Source organism: Callospermophilus lateralis, chromosome 16, assembly GCF_048772815.1.
Source record: "Callospermophilus lateralis isolate mCalLat2 chromosome 16, mCalLat2.hap1, whole genome shotgun sequence".
In the NCBI taxonomy this organism is placed as follows: domain Eukaryota; kingdom Metazoa; phylum Chordata; class Mammalia; order Rodentia; family Sciuridae; genus Callospermophilus; species Callospermophilus lateralis.
Window position 1 is genome coordinate 23,211,078 of NC_135320.1, and position 17,393 is coordinate 23,228,470.

At 40.5% G+C, this 17,393-nt stretch overlaps 1 protein-coding gene across 2 annotated transcripts in view; it reads left to right on the forward strand.

The window, feature by feature from the left end:
- The first annotated feature begins 2,582 nt into the window (after nucleotides 1–2,582).
- The window catches only part of Cpa6 (carboxypeptidase A6), a 292,280-nt gene continuing 277,469 nt past the window's right edge, over nucleotides 2,583–17,393 (forward strand). For both annotated transcript variants that reach the window (XM_076836242.1, XM_076836243.1), the window contains exon 1: nucleotides 2,583–2,698. In XM_076836242.1, coding sequence (XP_076692357.1) covers nucleotides 2,583–2,698 — 116 coding nt within the window. The remainder of the gene's footprint in view (nucleotides 2,699–17,393) is intronic.

Genomic DNA, 17,393 nt, shown 5'->3' on the forward strand with positions numbered 1-17,393 from the left:
TCACTCCCTCTCAGTGCCTTAAAAAAATGGAACTTTTATCTTTGAATCCATCTATAAAAAACCGTTCTCCTCCCACTTGCTAAATGGACTTCATTTATCACTCTTTTTATGGGAGCTTATCTTCTCCAAGAGAAGTTTAATCAGATAACCTGGTCCTCAAGAAAGCCGAGGAAGATTGCTAGGAATGATTTCTATTGTTTGAGAACCTCTCTTTGATTTGAAATTTTTAGGAAGGCTATAGGATATTTCCAGGGTCTTTTGCATTTTCAGTGGTTCAAGAAATTATTTCCTCGGTCTCAGAATCTGAGAGAGGCCTTTGTCGGATATGTTGGCTGGATCCAGACCTCCAGAATGATTTGAAGATGAGCTTAATCCCTAGACAGAGACTGAACATTCCTGGTTTAATGTTGTGATATAATATGACAGATTTATACATTGTTCTGACATATTGAAATGCAAAGAGGTGAAGTGTTTTATTTACACAGCAACCTCTTGTTTCAACAGTTCACTGGCTGTTGTGTAGACGTTCTTGGCCTTGTCAAAAAGGCCTCAAGAATACCTCTGAGCCTTGCAGAGCAGCGTTCTCAGCTTAGAAAGACCAAAGCACTAGGCCATGAAGTCAGGAAGGAAGAAAATAACAATATAAACAAAGAAAGAAACAAAACTAGGAGATCTGGGGAATTTCCATTCCCCAAAGGCATCTCGGCTGCCTATATGTTCTTTCCTTTAGCTACAGAGAATTGACTGAATCTCTTCTTAGTTTTATCATTCACTTAATAAGTATTCCTGATCATTCCTTCAACGCACATTTTGCTTCTCTCCAGGAAGTGTAAGTAGCTGCATGTGTATGAAGAACTCAGGGATACAGTTCTGCATTACAGGAGAAGGCAGTTGTGTGAAGAAATTAGACAAAGATATTAATTCTATATAGTGAGTCTTATGGCAGAAGACTTGCCGGATAGTAGGGAGAGGGACTCAGAAAAGAAATTAACTCAATTAACACTGGGAAAGTTGAAGAAAATTTCAGAGCCATTTTAAATGAAAGTCATTTCAGCTGTCATGAGCCTGAAATTGAACCTGTCAAAGGAGTTTGGTTGAACTCCCCATGGAGAGAAGATGGGAAAGGTTTGGTGCTTTCTCTTCTAACAGTTGCTCAGGGCTGTCAAAATGGAAGTACAGGTGTTCTTGGGCACCGCTTTTCAGGAAACATCACCAAGTGTGATGGAGATGTTGGCTCATTCTCCTTTTCAGAGTGCTACCAGGAGGTGGCATGAGGTCACAGGAGGCACCCTAGGTAAGATTGTTCTCATTAATGGAGCAAAGCACACCCCCCAAATGGTTTTTCTGATGTGTTCAGGTAGAAGCAATAAATGCAAAAACAAATAAACAAAAACAGCTTCTCCATCACTGATAAGGGGAAAAAATGTGAAGGAAATGGTTCTTTCTAGATTAGTTTGTTTGTTTTTGCCTTTGTCTTTAGAGGAAGAAAAAAGGCAGACCTCATTCTAAATTCAACTCTTGCTTTTTTAAAGTGTGCCTGGAAAGTCTGTCACATCACTATCACCTGGAAGTTCATTGGAAATGCAGAATCTCAGGCCCTAGGTCCAGCCTACTACAATGCCAAAGCTTTTGAGCAACAGGAACCCCAGGTGATTTGTACTGAAGTTTGAGAAGCCTGCTCTAGACCAGCGCAGTGGTTGAACATTGGAATCATCTGGGGGAGTTTTCAAATTACTGATTCTACCCCCTCGGGATTCTGATTTAAATGCTTGGGTTCCCTAAATGATTCCAAATGTGCAGCCAGGGTAGTAATGCTCTTGGAGGCCCCCCTAGTCTCCATGAGAACTTCTAAAATCACAGAAGATCTGGGTGCTTCTGGGCAGAAGGAATACCAAGAGCTCCCTATGGCCAAACGAAGCTGCTGCTCCCTCCCAGTACCGTCAGGAGAGGCAGCTGAGGCCAACTTCTCTAATCCAGGTGGCACAGATTCCTCCTGTGCACGTGCTCATCAATACGATGCACTGTGCATTTCATTATGCGGGGAACCAGTGCAGAAATCTGTCGTCAGAGAGCAAAACATGAAGCCTGGAATGTTCTGAAGTGCCTTTTACTGAGTTCATCCTCGGACACACTGTTTGCAATTAGGACAGGGTCCTTATGCAGAAGGTAAGAGGGAGAATGGTTGTCCAAAAAACGTAGGGGCCTTAAATTGGCAAAACAAATCAACCACAAAACAGAGAAGAGTTACCCAAAGGAAGCAGCACCCAGCAACCCCTGCCATGAGTCAGCACCATGGAGGCCCAGCCCCTTCCAGGGGAGCCTGATTAAGGATCAGGCTCCCCGGCTGGGCTGGGCTGCAGCTTCTCCTCCCAAGACCAAGTCTTAATAGCAACTTCCCTTCCTTAGCAGCCTAAACTTTTTTTTTTTTCTTGTGGCTGGAAAGAAGTGTCACATTTTGCTCATTCCCAAGCCTCCCCCACCCCCTTCCCAGACAACGTGCGTGGTGAGCAGGGGGTGCTGTGAGCTACCTCCAGCCTCCTCTGGTGACTGCTGTAACTTTCAACTCCTCTCATTGTAACGCTATGAAGTTCCTCGGGAAGCCCAGGAGCCAGCCAGCTGCTTTTCTACCTCTTTGCTGGCTTTTTTTGAGGATTCTGCAACCAGGGCACAGTCACCTTTACAACAACCGTTATGCTGGGTAAGTGGAGCAACTTTCTTGCCGGCAGGGCTTTGATTTGGATGAGGGGGCTGCTTTGCTCCTGTGTGCCTCACTTTTTCTGGTCTCTGAGTGAATCTGCACACTTTTTCTGGTCCCCTCAATAAAACATACATGCAATTTCCAGTGCTTTGGTTTAGCTCACTCAGAGAATGTGGTGAGCGAGATGTCGGGCTTTTCATATTTTTGATAGCATGCAAACCTCAGCTGTGAACCCCGTGTTGAATGGGATTCTGTCTTTGGGGGTAACCATGGACAATATTTGCCTTGGTTGATGCTCAGCATGAAGGATTCTGCTATATCACGTGAATTGTGACCTGAAAATTACAGTATCTCCTTTAGAATAATATGCAAGAGTACTGGCTTGAAATTCACCAGTGATTAATTTACAACTGACTGTGATTATTTTTTTATGTTTGTTAGTCTTCAGAATGGTTATTAAAAGATTTTCAAATCTGAGCAGTACTAATAATTCAAATCAAAATAAGCAGAATAAAAGTAGCCAACTGTAAAATGAGGGGTCTTTTTCTGAAGGAGAAACAAAGGGAAAAACAATCATTTTCTCCCCCTCTATAGGTTAGCAGGCTTTGTATATAGCTTTCTTAAGGAGGCCCAGGGCTGCGTATGAAGCAGTATATTACTATGCATGTTCTTATTATCCTGAAGTCTTGCTGTGGTGTAGATAGCAGGCACTGGGTTCAGATTTGCAGGGGGTCGTTCTTTTGAGTTTTGGAAATTATGGCATGCCTGCATTTTAGAAGTGGAAAAACCTTAAATAGTTTTTCTAGTTCAGTTGCTTAAAACAGGAGGAAAACCAGTGTCATGTCTTTTTAAATGTCTGCTATCACTCAATCACCAGGTGAGAAGTTTTCATTTAATCTTAGATAATGACCAGGTGATTCCCAATGTCTTGAAGAAAAGCTATTCTTTTTAGGAAGAATGTAAGGAAAAGTTTATAAATGTGATCCTGGAACAGAGAATTATGTTTCCCTTTTTCTCACTGTCTTCAGTGTTCCTCTGTGCTTACAGGAAAAAAAAAATTAAAAAATAGGTCCTCAGTTCTTGAGGACGCAGGATGGGGGATAGAGGTGGTGATTAAGGGTTGTTAAGATAGGGGTTATAGATGTTAGTACTATCCTCAGTTTTCCCATCCTTGTGTTCTTGGGAGGAAAAGAAGGGAGTTAACATCTGAAGGCTGCTTTTCAGTCTCCTAACACTTAAGGTCTAGGCATTACATCCTGTCATTTGTCACCTCCTTGGAGATGTGCATAAAGAAGCCCATGTTTAATGACTAATGGTGTAACCTGGGGTTGAGGAGGAGTTAATTCTGACTCTCCTAATATCAGGTCATAGGATAAACATATTTCACAGATTTCCATGCATGTGTGACTCAGGACATCACTCCTCCGTGGAGCTGCAGCCCAGGGCATAATTACTTCAGTGTGTGGCGCTCCTGGATGATAAGTTGCCAGGCCTGCTTCAGCAGAGCAGGTATGTGCCCTTCCCCAGGCACCACTTTGTATAGGAAATGAGGCCAGTGCCAGCATCTTTTCTGTATGGATCTTTTAGCAACTGGAGCCCTCCTGCAGGAGGCTGCACTATCTTCTCAGTTGTTCTGTACTGAAAGTAATAATTGCCATTTTCACTTCAGCTGCCACATAATAAGATAGTCCCAAATGTACAAATTACCAGATGTCTGAAAGTCGGAAGGAAGAAAAATAATGAGAAGCTGAAGAATTGAGACTTACCTGTCCATCACAATAGAAGCCGAGGGCCTCTTTAAAATCAGAAACATTTCTGAGTATACTTATCCATCAAAAATGGAGGTCTTTAACTTACCGTAGTGGGATATGTGTCATTCTCTCATCACCAAAGACAGAAACTTCTCAGATTTAGGAGTATTTTGCTTTGTTTACTTAGGAACTACTTTCTGCATGTTAAGCCTTTTCAGGAACAAGTAGCTGATAGGAAGACATGGGAATACAATGATTAGCATTATCTTTGGCTTTGCCTATTCAAAGTTAGCCTAAGCCACCACATCTTTATCCCCTAATGCTTATTTTCTTATAAATAATTATAGGGCAACTCTCTTTCTGGTATTCACTTATAGATATTTAGTAGGCTTTGGTTGAATCCAATAATATGTGATTATAATTTGCAGGACCCTGAACATGAATAAAAGAACAGTCAGGAAAAACTGGTATGCCTCTTGACAGCAGCTAATGAGCTCAGTTCTATTATTTTTTTTAAGCTCATCCTCCTTTATACATAAATTAGTAACAATTGGATAGGGCTAATGATGTAATAAATGCTTAGTAAGTTACAAATTTAAGTGTCTCTGGAAATTTAAAAAAAATGTGTAGAGAGACCACAGGCAAAATCTAAAGAAAAAAAAAACTGGTACTTTGGATAAATATTAGTTACACATTGAAAAGGGAGGTCTAAAAACACATAGAAAAGAAAGAAAACAAAGTGAGGAAAATAAATTGACTTTGAATGTTATGACTCTGCTGATATTCTAGTGTCTAGGGCTTTAAGGGGCCAAGTCAGACATTTGGGCAATAAACAAATGGCAGCCAGTGAGTGAGACTCCTAGACGAGCAAACATCTCTGTGTCATCTCCTCTTTCCCCCTCATTTTGTTTTCTGGAAGCAGACCTAGTTATTTATTATACTGTGATACTGAGGGCACAAACACACACACAAAAAGTCATCTGCATCACAGGAAATTAGGGTAGACTTTTTTAGTGATAGTAAAAGAGATCTAAGACGGTAAAACAATAAATTCTGACAACACCATAGAATTAACGTTGTCATGACTTTTTGAAAACTATTCATTACCGTTCTTCTTGCCAGTCAATGTAGCCTCGGTCCTGAAGTTCCACTGCCTGTGTTTCAGTTTCTATTTTCCCACACTTTAGTAGCTCTCTGTTACCTTGGGCAAGATCCTTAACCAGCTTCAGTCTCCTCCTTCTGGGACAATGGAGGTAACATGAGAACCTTCCTCACCAAGTTGTTGTGAAGATTAAAGTAATAGCATGGTTATTGCATGGTTCTTAGTACTTAGTAACTACGTAATAGGATAGTAAAACAGCTACTACTAATACCTAAAATAAATATTTATTTAAAATGTTAATAATTATAATTCAGCAACCTTATGCCATTGGTAGCAGGATGGGGATCTCAAGCTTAGAGACAACTAACCCGAAGACAGAGGTGGATTCTCACTCAACTCCACCTGACTCCATCATCTATACTTCACAATCTAATCCCTCATTTGGGCAGAGAAAATAATTGAATTTAGGAAAAACTGAAGATTTGATCTTGTTTGGAAAACTGATAGTTTCAGGACAGGAAAGAAAGAGTGGATTCTGTGGGTGAAATTGAAAGTTTAATTTTGGTCACCTTCTCTAGGGGGTGATGAGTCATTGATGGTGAATCACTTACAGAAAGGCAATAACCATAAGAGATAAAAAACAGAAGATGAAGGAACTTTAGATTGTCAAAAAAATCTAAAGTTTTTTGGTGTCACAAAAAAATAGTAGCACCAGAAGTGGCCACGGACAAGGGCCTTCATTCAATCAGTAGGTATTATTTGAACCCCGTTGTGTGCCAAGAACATTGACTGACAGGGTGAATGCCCTCTGAGAGTTGTAGTTTAGTAAAAAGAAAATGGCCCACATATACATTGAGTATACATTGTATGAGGAGTTTATGACTCTTATGGGGATTGATAGGAATGCTCAATGAACCAAGAAAGAGTGGTACAGATCTCCTCTAGGGCCTGGTCAATTCCAATCTCCAAGCCCTGCTGTATCTCAGTAGAAGGTGCAAAGAGAACTGGCTTCCTACCATGTTGGTTGCTTCTTGGGACGTGAAACTACTGGTTTTTGATCTGCTTGCTGAGGTTGTATGCATTCATCCTTCCTCATCCAATACAGACTTTATTGAAGTCTCCTCTCATGTCTCAACGTAGTTCCTTCCTCTTCTGTCTTCATTCTCAGGCTCTGATGACACAGCCTTTCTCCCATGACCACAGGTATGCACAGGGCTGGCTACAGCAGCGGTTCAGCCAGCTGGTGCATGCGGAAGAGTCAGTGTCTCTGTACTCACCTCTGCCCCAAACCCACATAACTGTACTCCTGCTCATAAGTCCACAAATTCTCCAGCCATCTGCAGAAATAGAATATAGGGAGTCAAAGAAGTAGATGGGAAGGAAGTAAGATGTTTTTTTTTAAAGAAGTTATTTGGTTCTCTAAAATCTGTAGTCAAAGAGGCCCCAAGTTGGGATGTAACATATGGAAGTGACAGAGACTATGAGACATGCAGTGATCTATAGAACAGATTCAACCTCAGGGATGCTGTACTTATTTTGCACTCTCTCTAGCTATCCTCTGTCCCTCAACAGCAGTTTTCATTTGTTCTGTCCCCTGATAGTGGCTTCCTTTGAATGCCCTGAGCTCTTAGAAGCCTAGGTAGGGCTAAAGTACAAGAGATCAGAGCTATCATATGAATCTGAGAGTTGTGTTGCATGTAAGTATTTAAGGCTCTTTTCAGAGAGGATGGCTGTAAATCCCCCATTTGTCCCAAACTGGCCCAAGTGGCCAGCGACCATCCAGTTGCATCTGCCATTCTGGCATGGTAACTGGCAATGCTCCCCTTCGGTCTGAGAACGATTCTGAGTTGGCTACTAAATTGTGGGTTCAATGCTTTTATTCTTTACTATGTTTGATTCCTTAATGCACTTTCCTGCATTCCTTAAGCTACCCCCTTATTTTCTTCCTCTGGAACACTTTATCTGTAGTTCCTTTTGTTCCTACGAAAAGAGTTTCATTATTCTTCTCCTCTTCCTTCTAATAGCTGCCAGCCACGTCTGACTTCTTTTTCTCAATCTGAGTTAAGGTAGCTTTCTCCCCAGTGATCCACCATTCTCTAGTCCTTACTCATAGTGATGATCTTCCTGAAATAAGACATATTAGTCCCTTGCTCAGTGCCCTATTTTGACTTTCTATTGCCACCTACTTCAGATCCAGATTCCTCTGCCCGACTTTCAAGTCTTCTAGAATCAGCCTCTCTGGTTTTCCTGCCTCTAATTCTCCCTTCCTTGCCCCTGAGACCCCTGTCTACTCAAGTCACAGAAGTAGAGCTGCAGCATGGCTTCCTTCTAACCAGCAAAACAGCCAGGCCTCATTCATAATAAGAACCAAAAAGCAAGAAGGAACCATCTCAGCTTGTGAATGATAAGCCAAAATGTGTGCCATCTGTATATTTGGAGCATTCAGAACTATAAAGGAATGGGAAGTTATACTCCATGAATGTATAATATGTCAAAACACACTCTACTATCATGTATATTTAAAAAGAACAAATAAAAAAATAAATAAAGGCCCAAATTTCTATCTTAAAAAAAGGAAAGAACTATAAAGGATGCATGGTGGGTTCTAAGGTTGGTTTTGAGCTTTTCCCCCATGAGTCAGTGTGTGGTTAATGTAATTATTCTTCAGTGCCTTCAGGAAGTTCCTTTTAGCTCTTGCCCCTTATTAATGGTAGAATATTTTTAGTTTTCCTTATGCACTAGCTCAAAGTACAGTCCCTAAGTGCTGATTGTTTATCAGCTCATTATACCAAAAGCTTTCTTGCCTGCAGACTCTTCTGTGCGTTGGGGCCCTGTGCTCTGCTTGTTAAGGGTGTGCGGCACTGCAGCTCTGTACTCTGACCTGTACTCTCAGGCAGACTGCACTCTGTGGGGATCAGCTCTCCCTCTGCTAGCTGAGCTAGTGAAAAGAAGAATTTCAAATGCTTCCAGGCCATTTTCTCCTTGGAGCCCAGTCTGATAATGGATTTTTTATTTTATGTCACCAGCGTACTTTCTGGATAACACCATCAGCATAATCACTTCCATCCCCCCCACCCAAAGCAGCAGAGGATGTTGATGTTTCATAACTTCACAGCTCATATTGTACAAACGACAGACACATGCATTCTGCTTTCCTGTCTTTGTAAATGGAATTGCTGAACAGAAAATAAAATCTCTTTTGGTGACTTATTGTAGAGTCCTCATTATGATCAATCAGTAGATAACTGGTTTATTGGATCCGAATTTGCTTTGCTAAATGAATGCCTTCATGCTCTTCCTCTAGGCATTAGCTTCTTTATGACAAAGTGGAATGCAGAATAGGAATCTTTCAGATCATATTCTGGGCAGTGTCAAATTCCCTAGAATATTATTCTGCTTTAAGTGTTGTAACTGACTGCTACATGGTTTCCCCACAAAATTGTAATCTTTGCTTTCTTTTTTTTTCTTTTTTGGTATACTTTGAAAATAGAAGAAGTTTTCTTGTTTCAATATCTATTTTAGTAAGGATTACTGTTAGTTTGGTTTTGTCAATTTTTTGTTTTTTTTCCCCCCATGACAACTCCAAACCTCAATGGCTTAAACAATAAATGTATTTCTTGCTCATGTAAAAATCCAGAACAGGTATGACTGGTTGGCAGTGCCAGAGAACCAGGCCCCTGAAGTCTTGTTACTTTGCTATGCTGAACACTCAACTCTGAAATGCAGTCCAAGAAGGAGCCTTCTGTCTCTCACAATCCACCTAGCAGGAGCATGGAAAGAAAAGGACCCAGACTGGAAATTAAATAGTACTTCCTACAAACCAGAATCAGGTAGATGGGCTTAGATTGCAAGGGGGTTGTAAAATGCAGTCATGATCAAAGGCTAGATCTGGAAGAACATACTAAAAGATGAGTAGCAGTTACTCAGTGGTCAGCTGACCCATTCAGTTCTCCTGAAAGAATTCCTCCAAGAGGACTTGTATAGTTTTACAGGTCGAGCTGATTAGAAGTGTGCATTTTATTCTCTAAGTGGTATTTTTTTAAGTCATAGAGTCAGAACTGGAGGAGACAAAAAAACAAAAAAAAAAAAAAAAAAAAAACAACCCAAAGCCCAGTCCCTTTTTCCCTTTGTTTAATACATGAGGAAGCAGAACTCCATCAAGGTGAAAGGATTTTCAGAGAGATTGGTGGTATTAGGTCTGCATCCCAGGTCAGTGGAGTTCAAGCATTCTTTACAGTTGACAGCATCACCTTTGGTGAATCTAGAAATCAGCTTACCCTTTCCTATTCCCTAACGTTATTGGGAATGAAGGCAAGTGATTTGGCAAGGCTGAGAAGTGTTTAACGAGGGAGGATTTTATTTCATTTCTATAAATATTTGTAGGTTGTCTGGTCTGCTGCTAGTCTGGGACCACAGAGATGAAAGTGCAGTCCATGTGTACAATGTAATGAGTAACTCGGGCAAGTAAACAAACAATCCCAGCTCTAGGACCCCTCTGCCCACAGACAAAACTCTTGGTGCCAGATGAGTGCAGGATTAGCTCACCTAATCCAGACTCAAGGCTGGAGAGAAGCTCAAAGGTGGCTTCTGAGTTGTGAGCTATCACAATCTAGAAATTCAAACATTACTTCTTACCAGAATTAGGTAGATGGGCTTAGATACAAGGAAGGTTATGGAGTTTGGTCATTAGCTAAAGACTAAGAATATACTAGGTGATAAGTAGAAGTCTCTCGGTGTCACCAAATATCCAATGACTACCAACAAAATCTCCTTTCCACTTGGCTCAAACAAAAATTCAAATGAGCTATTGAACATGACGTTATTTTACATTTTTCTTTTTAAATAACTGGTACTGAAAGGACATGGCTCTGATCTTGGTAAACGCACACACACTAACACTAACACATATGCACACACATAATTAGAAAGTATGTTAAGATTTTCCAGACACAAGTGGGAGAGCTTGGTCAAATCTAGAAAATCAAAGCAATTAAGTATGTTTAAATAGAAGGCATTTCTCTTTGCAAGGGGAAGAAGAGGTAAGGCTGCAGAGGTAGGTGAGGTAATGACATGGCTTGTGTCCCATAATACACAGTTCTCATCTCTCCAAAAAGTGATAGAGTGCTAATGCAGAATTTTAAGCAGAGAATTTAAATGATTCGATTTTTAAAATAAAGTTCTGAAGTAACAGAGGGGAAGACTTGAAAGCTGATGCTTATTGGTAAGACAACTGGGATATTAAGGTGATAATAGTTCTATAAGCTTACAGTTGCAACATTAGAGGAAGGAGGGAACCAATTCAAGAAATATTCAGGAGGTAGAATTTTCACAAATTGGTAATCAAACAGAGAGAGGAAAGAGGGAATGGTGTAAAGTGATTCTCAAGATTGCAAAATTGAACTGGAGCTCTTTGTAGAGAAGGTAAACACTGTTTCAGATACATGTAGTGTAAGGTGCTTATAAAGTAGCCATTAGGATAACTGGGTCTGGAGCTCAAGAGAAGGATCTAACCTTAAATAAATGCCAGTAACTGATGTGTAAATCAAATTTCTTGAAAACTTGAGTGTAGGATGGAGTGCCCAGGAAGCTCTTGTTATATGAAAAGAGAGCACCAAACTAAATAAAATGAACAAAAGCCAGAGGAAAAAAAAACTATCAGAAAGGTATAGAGAGGAAGAAATCCAGGAAAGGTCAGTTCAAGGAAATAAAGAACTCCAAGAAGAAAGTAGCTACTGTCAATCATTGCAAAGTGGTACCCAAAATGATTTGTCATAAAGGAAGTCATTTGTGATGTTATTGTCCATTTGTGATGGAGTAGTGAGTGAAAACCAGAGCACAGTAGATTGAGGATTGAATGGGATGTGAGCAAACTAGGGAGTATAGACCAAAATTTCAAGAAGTTTCTTTTTGAAAGGAAGGTGGGGGTGCCATGGGGAGTTGACGGCTAGAACTAAAGGTAGCAATTTTGCTTTTACTTAAACTCATGGTTTATGCCAGCTGGCAGATGAAAGGAAGAAACTATAGATAAAGAAAAGAAAGTGGCGGAGTTAGTCTCTGCAGAGGCTCCTGGCTCACCTCTCTTTTCTTTATAAAGTACAAAGTGAGGTCCTGGTCTGATGAGGAGATAGTAAATAGGGGACCTGATAAAAGGAGGGAGGATTTAGATTTAAAATGTTCCTGAGGGAAATGACTTGGGGAAGAATCATTTCTAAGGGTGCAGCTAATGGTAGAAATAAGTCTCTAATAGAACTGTGACCCCCACCTCCATAATCTTTCTCTGGATCATTCCATGTTACTTCAAGTTACCATAACACACACCCCAAAAACCCTCATCATTCAATCTATTATATACTTTTTTCCTTAGGTGTTCATGGACCTTTATTTTGTTCATTTATTTATACGCGGTGCAGAGAATCGAACCTAGTGCCTTACACATGCTAGGCAGGCGCTCTATCACTGAGCCATGACCCCAACCCCCAGTCTATTACATTTTAATGAAAGAGTGAGGACATGTTTAAATATGGCTGGAGGAAGTCAAAAAGTCAGTCAAGCAAGATTACTGTCAGCAGTCTCCTTAACCCTCATCCCTCTCCCTTTCTCTTCTCTGTGCCTGGGAGGTGGGCCTCTTGGCCTGTATCTGGCTCCTTTCTTCAGCAGGCCAATGTAGGACAGGATGAGAGAAAGAAAGACCAGGGTATTTCTTCTATGTCTCCCCTTCCTGTTTGCAAGCTCACAGTTCCAACAGTAGCTACTGGCCTCTAGAACAGCCCCTCCTGAGCAGCACTCCTTCCAAAGGCTGGCTCTCTCTGGCCTGTAGGGGTGTAATTTCTTTCTTTCCTTTGTTCCTTTAAACTGAGGGATCACTGATCTCTTCAGCAACTCTGTCTGTCCTCTCACCCTGCCCATATCTGTCAATAGCCCCTTTATTAAAGCCTTTGATTGAACCATCTGAGCAAAATTCTATTTCTGCTGGACCCCTGACTAATAGATAAATCCCACCTGGAATTGAAGGCAAAGAGAATACATGTTCAGCTCTGACAGTTTTGTGTTAGACCAACTTCTGGGGCTCTGAAATGAAATAAAAGAAGGTAGAAATGTAACAACCATGGAAGAAAGAAAAGGAAAATATGGCCACTAATTTGTCTTTCTCTAGCATTGAGTGAAATGACGTAGAACTTTGTAAATCAAAATATAATGCAAGGTATTAGGTAGCTGATTCTGCTAATATTACTTGGAAAGACTCTTACACAGACACATCCCATTGCAAAATAGACTATTTCTATTACCTTCTATTTTGAGGCATTAAGTACAAGACTGTGAAAATGTCTTAGTTTATTTTGACCAAATGAATGGGTCTCCCCTCTCCTTCTTCAGTTTCCAAGCCCTTCCATCCCCCCTCATTCCACACCACATTCTGACCATCGCTTCTTATCCCCAAGTTGGGTTGGGGATGAATCTTTAAGGTAGTTGTGTCAGGCTGTGTCTTGCAGAGAGAGTGGCAATTTGCCTTCTCAGGGCTTATATTTTAATTCAATAGTCTAAACTGAGGGGATGGTGCACATGAACAATTATTCAAAACAAATGAAAAGACAAGTATATTAGATCAGCACACACACTCTATGCCTTTTCCTTGCTTTTATTTTCTTAACACACACATCCTGTATTTTCATAGATTTCAGTCTTAGATTACCAGCTATTAAGAGACTTTAGGGTATCACTCATTTATCACCAGATGAGAACTCTGGTCTTTTTTTTTTTTGCACTTATAGAATGTGTAATCATTTGTACATGTGACCTTGTTGGCTGAATTTTCATTTCCTCTATTTACCTTTCAGAACATCAGACTAACTGGTGAATCACCTAAATGTCTACTAAGTTATTTTTTTCTGATTTTGTGACTCTAATGAGGATAGAAGAGTCATAATAAGCTACAGTAGGACTGGGGTCTTATCCTATCCATCACGTTTGCATGGGACATCTGATGACATGATAACCAGACATCTGGCATCAAAATTACTAAACATCTTGGAGGTTGGAGGCATTTGAGATAAATCTATGTTGTAAGATGTTTGGAGTATTTAGAATATTTTTTCCAGCATCCAGTTTCTAAGTTTTTGACTTATGGGACAGAAAGGAAGGCATATATCAGGAAGTTCAGTTCCCCCTACGTTTTCAGACCTCTGTGGAAGCAAAGAGAAATGACTATGAGTGATGAATAGAAAATCATCTTGCATAATATCTGATAGAAAAACCCCTTCAATATTTCAGAGAGAAATAAATTTAGTCAGCTTTGTTTTTCCCTGCATAAAATAAGGGTTTTCTTTCTTTCTTTTTCCATAAGATCCTAGTTTGCCAAGTGAGTGTATTCTCCATACAGCCCTTCTAGAAAGTCTCCCATTACTCAACCTCCCCTGCTATACCTATACCCTTCCTTCCTCCCACCTCTGACCCCATACCTTTTACTCACAGGACAGAGAAAGGTATCTTTGCTGATATGATTGAGGCCATGCAGCATTTAACCTGAGCCTTCCCAGTTTCCATCCTTCCTGCCACAAACTACAGGTCCTTTCCCCTGCCCGCTCTTCCATCCAAGGTAATCTCTGATCTGTTCAGTCAAAGCTACTGGCTGAGTGTCTCCCACATGCCCAACACTTATTTTAAGGTCTAGGAACACAGGAATTTAGGTATTAGGAATATAACACTGCTTTAGATATTCATGAATAAAACAAAGTCTTTTGTGGGATTTAAATTCTAATGGAATGATGGAAAATTAATAAACCATAGTGTAGAGTTCTGATAAGGGCTACAGAGAGAGATAAAGTGCAGAAAGGGGATAAAGAGTGTCAGGAGAGTTGATGAGAAGAAAAAATGAGACTGGGAGTCACGTGACGCTCTGAGAATAGAAGTTTCCAAGCCTGGGAAGCAGTGAGTAGGTGTGAATCTGAGTTTATGTGGCATGACCTTGAACAGAGGGTCTCAGGCCAGCAACATCAGCATCACCTGGCAACTTGTTAGAAATGCAAAATTCTCAGGTCGCCTCTGGCTTCCAAGTCAGGAACACTGAGGGTAGGGCCCAGCAATATGGGTCTTAAAAGTGGTCCAGGTGATAAAGTTCAAGGTTGAGAACCACGGTGGAAGACAACCTGCAGGGTGACCAGGCTGGAGCTGTAGCTGAGGGAACCTGTCAGTCACCTGCTGCTCCCCATGAGTTAGGGATCTGTTCTCTTTTTTTTCTTATCATTATGAATTGCCTAGACTCACCCACAGCCCTCTTCTTCTGCACCTGGTTCTGGGGAAGTCCTCTCTCCTCCACGCCTGCCCACCTTTCATTATCCAGTTCTTTGTCAAACCAGCACTTCTAATACCCCCATTCTGCTGTCATGTTTCCTCCTCTGGGATTCCATTACACTCTTTCTGTCATTTTTAACAATTGCTGTACTGCTTTGCTCAGTTTCAGTTTGTGGATGTCTTATCTTTCCTTTTAGGTGATAAGCAATTTGAGAGTAAGATGCTATGTCTTATTCTTATCCGTATTCTCACAGTCCCCAAACAGTTTTGGTATGTTTAGCAAAAATCAGAATGGGTAGAAGGGAGGGAGTGGGGTCTGGAAGGAAATGAAGAAACTGGAAATCAAATTGCCAACAGTATTGCCAAACTAGATTTCATCAATGACAGGCAGTGAGGAATAGAAACCATTTGCCCTTATGGATCTAGGAGGAGGTTGGGGAGCCTAGAGTGGCCACCTGTATCAGCTTAAGTGTGATGTCCTCTGCCCTCCTGTAGATTTCTCCCTCTTCAATATGTTTCAGGAGTCATTCACACTATCATCCAAATTTGGTCTTAGATGTTCTACTTATATAACCTCCTTCGATTGTTTTGTATTTGGGGAGATCTTGGGAGTTGAAGCCACTCTTCCCTGACTGGTGCCTAACGAGCATCTGCTGGTCAACATGGTTATTAGATGTTGCCTTTTACCAAATTTAGAGAAGTGCTCCTTGCATTTTTGTCATTGTCATTTTATCCTCTAAGGAATACATTTGAATTCATCTGAAATTATAGACCGCTTCTCAACTGTTGTTTTGTTTTATTTTTTTGAGTGTGATAGTCTCTTTAGTTTTCAACTAAGCTTTACAAACCAAAGGTCCCTTATTTCTCAGAACTTTCTTGGCCATGTTCTTCCTTTCATATTTTTCTCTTTAGAATCCTTGATTCAGTAAGAACAAAGTTTGGTTGTAATTGCTGTACCCAGTTTCTCTATTAAGATCTTTATATTAATTCCAGGTACCCACATAAACAGAATGGCCCTGGAAAGCATAGGGAGGCTTTCCTTAAAATAAGCTAACTTAATAAAAACTTGAACACAAAGATCAAATAGAGCTCTATGTGGTTCAGGCTCCTTAGGCGTTCAGCATTTCCTGATTGGAGCTCAGCATGCTTCCCACAACAGCAACCCAACTTTAGGAAAATCCACAATGTCCAGACAGAGTTATGTGAAATCAGTTGGTCTCTATGAGAAAGGAGGAGAAGAGCTGCAAGTTGATTTGATTATTCCCACATAATGAAGCTTCCATTAAAACCCCCCCAAAGAGACAGGGTTCAGAAAGCCTCCAGGTTGCTGAACATGTAGAGGGGCTAGAAGGGTGACCTCAGAGAGAGCCTAAAGGTCCCGGGGCCCCTTCCCACTTATCTTGTCTAATGCCTCTCTTCCATCTGGCTGCTTATCTGGATAAACATGAGAAGTATTTCCTTGAGTCTTGTGAGACATCCCAGCAAATGATGGAACCTGAGGAGGGAGTCATGGGAACCAACAATTACAGCCAGTTGATTAGAAGTACGTAACACCTGGATTTGTAATTGGCATCTGAAGTAGAGGGCAGTGCATGGGACTGAGCCATTGACCTGTGGGATCGGTTGTTAACTGAGGTTATAATGTGTTCAGAGTTTAATCAAATTATAGGATACCCTGCTAGTGTTGGAGAATTTATTTGGGGAAGACCCCCAAAGCCACCCCATATCTGCTCATAGAAGCATTCTGTGTTGAGTATTATAGAATTTCAGAACATAGAGATGACCAAAATCAGGCCAGTAAGAATTTCACACCCTAAATGCTGTAACTTTCTTTACTTGCCATTACCATTAAAAAGAATGCAGTTGACAGGCTTACACATTTCAAGCAGTAATTTACATCTTCTGGGCTTTACAGAACATCTGTATTCTTTATATATGTATTCTATCAGGTTCTGAGCAGCCTACAGAGATATCCCATTTAATAATTTGGCTAAGTTTTGCACATCCATTTTTCTTGCCATTAATAGAAACAATGATTTTCTTCCATAGTTTTTATCTTTCAGAACATGACTTCAGTTCCTCCTGAGATCTCTGAGTGCTACACAGTAGGACGTGTGATTTTGTATGGCAACTCTTTATTCTTCCCAACTAAACTATATCCTGGTTGGGGAAAGGAACCTTGTGTTAGTCTTCTTCAATTCAATTTCTGTAGAGAATGACAGATATCTCTAAGTATTATTATTATTACCCTGCTTTCCACTAAAGTTAAACCACAATAAACTGCCAGTATTTGAATATTTTAAAATATAAAATAACAGATATTTCAGATGGTTCAACAGTATAAACTTTAACTCTGAAAAATGAGGACTTTTTTTTTTTTTTCAGGCTGTGTAAATACTAGCGGCTTATATGTAGATTTTTCACTAAAGTATCAAAGATCTATCAAGTTTACTGAGTGTATTGCCAGAGCTCCTCAAATTGAAATGCACAAGTGGGATTCCAGGGGCTTTTGCTAACAGTGCGGATTCATGGGCCTTCAGAAGGAAGAGGGCAG